A 3,646-nucleotide genomic window follows, 5' to 3' on the forward strand; every position below is an offset into this window, starting at 1 on the left:
ACGATCCAAAATACTCTTGTTTCAAATGTCAAGTAATAAATAAATCATGCTTTCATTCTCTTCTGCCATAAAGTTCTTTCATTTGGGAAGGCCAAAATGTAAACTTATTACCTATTTATTTGGATAAATATTTTGAAAGTCTAGACAACATACTTATTTTTAAGCACTTCACTGAAGGTATTATTTCCCTTTTGTGTTCACATTACATTCTAATTAGTAAAACATTGCACGAGGGATGATTGGTAAAAGGTTACAAAGCATATAGCTTTAGTGTTATTCCTTGTAATTTAATGAAAATTTATTTGTAAATTAATAACATGGTTGCAGGTTTGAGGACTTCGGATTCTGACCATGTATACCCGAGAAGCGAACATCTAAAATGACGACTTGTCTGGTAGTCAAAAGTAGAAATGAGATCAATGGCACAGTTTCTGTGGGCCAAAAACACAACAAATACTGACGTTCATAAACAGATTGTGGAGGTGTATGGAGATAGTTCGATTTTCAGGCAACATGTAGCGAAGTGGTGTCATGTCTTTAAAGAAGAACGGACTAGTATTGTTAATGACAACCCTGAACATAGTGATAGACCCAGTACCTCAACCATAGACGCAAATTATGCTCGTGTGGATGAGTGTATTCCTGTAGACAGAAGAAAAACATTACGCTCAATATCAGCTGAGCTAGGACTACCATATCGTGCTGTGCAGAACAGTGTGGTTAATGTCCTTAAGGACAGGAAAGTGTACGCGAAATGGGACCCACAGGTACTATCCGAGAACCATAAGACAACCGGAATGACAACAACGCTGAATAATTTGCAGTGTAACGCAGCAGAGAGGAACAATTTTCTTCACCGGGTAGTGACTGGTCATGAAACAATATTGCATCTGCTCACTCAGTCAAGGACGTTAGTATCCATGAAATGGAAGCATGCTCTACTTTACAGACGAAGAAATTCGAAGTGGTTGCTTCATCCAGGGAAGTTTCGTGCACTGTATCCTGGGACATATCAGGTGTACTATTGATCAATTGTTTAGAATAGGGAAAACTGTGAATTATTAAAGATGTTGCAGGACACTTCTGAAGTTGCGGAATGCCATCAGACAAAATTCTTCTGGATGATAATGTGAGGTCCCATTCAGTACACAAAACTGTTGAGTGTATTCAGCGTTTACGCTGAGAACGACTAATGCACGTCCATACAGCCCTGACCTAGCTCCCAGTGGCTTACACCTTTTTCCTGTCCTAAAACAGAACATGGCTGACCACTATTATCTGACATGTGATTATGGCGAAACCACTGCCTCACGGTGGCTACGAGAACTTGACGCGAATTTCTGTGCAACCCGTGTGGAAAACAATCTACTATTGTGACAAGCGCTTGAAGAGAAAGGTCATTTCGAGGACTAATGTTGAATGCCCTCTACCAGTTGTGTTGATCTTCTAACTATGTGTCACACACAAGCTATAATAGGTTTTTTAACCTTTTTCTCCAATCATTCTTCGTATACTGCATTTGATCGGTTTAATATAGTTGTTTGTCCATATTATTATACATTTCTTAAAAGTGATTGATTTCAACAAAGACTTATACTTTAATGGATCACATAAATACACACACACACACACACACACACACACACACACACACACACATACACACATATATAGGCCATATATATATATATATATATATATATCCATGTTTCAGAATCCTGCGGTACTTCCGCAACAATTTTTATAGAGGTAGTTGATGAATACTTTAAATTATATGCCCGTAGCCAAACTACCTCTATAAAAATGACAAGGGATGTAGCGAAGGATTCTGAAACATGGATATTTGGATAGGGCACATACTGGTTAATAAGTGAAGTCTTGACCCGACAACGGAAGGTCCCATAGTATTGGAGCAATGGACCTTTAAAGTTCATTTTTTCAAGTTTTCGGCAGCCTATAACTCCGAAAGGAAGCATTTGTGCACCCAAGTTGGTCTATACTTTTTGTCGTATCTTGGTGTCAGGAATCACCTCCCAAGCATTGTCGGTGTTGTTTAGGGCACCGTCTATAATTTCAACACACAAGAGAACAAAGTAATTACAAACTGTTATCAATACCATTTTATGTTTGCGAATAAACAAATTTCTGTCCGCAATAATTTTTGTTTTATTAACTTTTATATGTGGAAGTTTTTATTGGGTCACCCTATTTATATATATATGTATCCCCAAACGGACACTTACCTGCTCGAGCGGTTGGTTATGTGGCCGCTCGGGTGGTGGTTACACATACTAAAGTGAGTACTGTGTATTCTTTTGAAAACCCTGTATAACATGTTCGGAATGTTCCACTGGTTACATATTCGATATCTTTACTACCTATCAACACCTACTTTTGTGTCAAATTTGAGCAAGATCCATGAATTGTATGTATCTAAAAAGAAAAAAGAAGAAAAGGAAATTAGCAATACAGAATTGTGTAACACTTTACAGTAAAGAAATATTGTAACTCGCAGTTTGTTTAAAATAAGTTAGATGGTAATCAAATCCACTCAATTAGAAAATATTTGGTCTTAAATATACAATACATAAGATAATTGCATTTTATAAAGAGGAATTAAATATGAGATCTGCTAATGAGTTGTCCATTAAAGGTTGCTATTCAAACATGAAATCTATATTTTTTAAAAGATTTGTTGACACTTTTTTTTTCTTTTTTGAAATAAAAGCTTCAAATTTTACCAGAGGATCTGAGATATCTTGAGCCACAGTTCTGTAACTCATAGCCTCCCTTAATAAACCCTACTCCTGATAATTAATATACAAAGAAAAATGTTTTGGATTTGTTGGTCATAAACAAGAAGGCAAAATCAAATCATAAATCACTAAAGACAGAAAAAATCCATCTCTGGTGTGTTAAGAAGCGAAGTTCATTTTTCTTTTTCTTTTCTGTTTATTTATATATAATATCAGAAAGAGGAAGAACCTCTTACAATCTGACTGCGCAGAATCACTAACACATCGCTATAGTATCCCATTGAAATATTGCTTACTAGGGCCTCTTCATATACCAGATGGGGGTGCTCTTCGTCATTTCTGATGAATTTCTATAGTGTCACAGTGATAAAGAAATTAACTTCCAGTATGTGATGCCAAAATGCTTTTAAGTTTGAAATGGTTGCCAAGAATAAACAGCTAAAAATATAATATATATTTTTGGAGGTTGACGGTGTACAAATCCACGATTATTATATTGTCTATATATAAACTTGCTCACATGTAGGCCTACGTACAGGAACCTACAAAGGGGTATCGGAAATGTTTAATTATCACCATGAAGTAATAGAGAGAATGTTGAGTTTTATGTCCTTTCCCAACGCTATATAATCTACGTGCAGTTACACATTTCTCCCATCGTTTTTTGACCTGTCGAAGGCTGTCAATGGAACTTTGCACATTGTATGAAAAACCAAAAACCAACTCTGTCATTTGTGACATCATCTGTGTTGTCAAAATGCCGACGACCCCTAAATGGATTCTTCATTTGTGAGAACAGGAAGAAGTCGCTTGATGCCACATCAGGAGAGTAGGGCGAGCTCAGTAATATTTTAAAGCTACATTTTGCAATTTTCAGAAACACTGCTTGG

General features: G+C 36.3%; 1 protein-coding gene across 1 annotated transcript; it reads left to right on the forward strand.

Annotated features, from left to right (window-relative positions):
* Nucleotides 1–419: 419 nt before the first annotated feature.
* On the forward strand, nt 420–1,028 carry LOC145692370 (protein GVQW3-like). The gene has a single exon (XM_081767669.1). It carries the CDS (start codon nt 420–422, stop codon nt 1,026–1,028), a length of 609 nt encoding a protein of 202 aa, XP_081623795.1.
* Nucleotides 1,029–3,646: the final 2,618 nt, after the last annotated feature.

Source organism: Thermobia domestica, chromosome 8, assembly GCF_964235325.1.
Source record: "Thermobia domestica chromosome 8, izTheDome1.hap1.1, whole genome shotgun sequence".
In the NCBI taxonomy this organism is placed as follows: Eukaryota; Metazoa; Arthropoda; class Insecta; order Zygentoma; family Lepismatidae; genus Thermobia; species Thermobia domestica.

What these genes read in the sequence shown, in the direction of transcription:
- LOC145692370 (XM_081767669.1), top strand. Translation starts at nt 420, where the DNA reads ATGGCACAGTTTCTGTGGGCCAAAAACACAACAAATACTGACGTTCAT.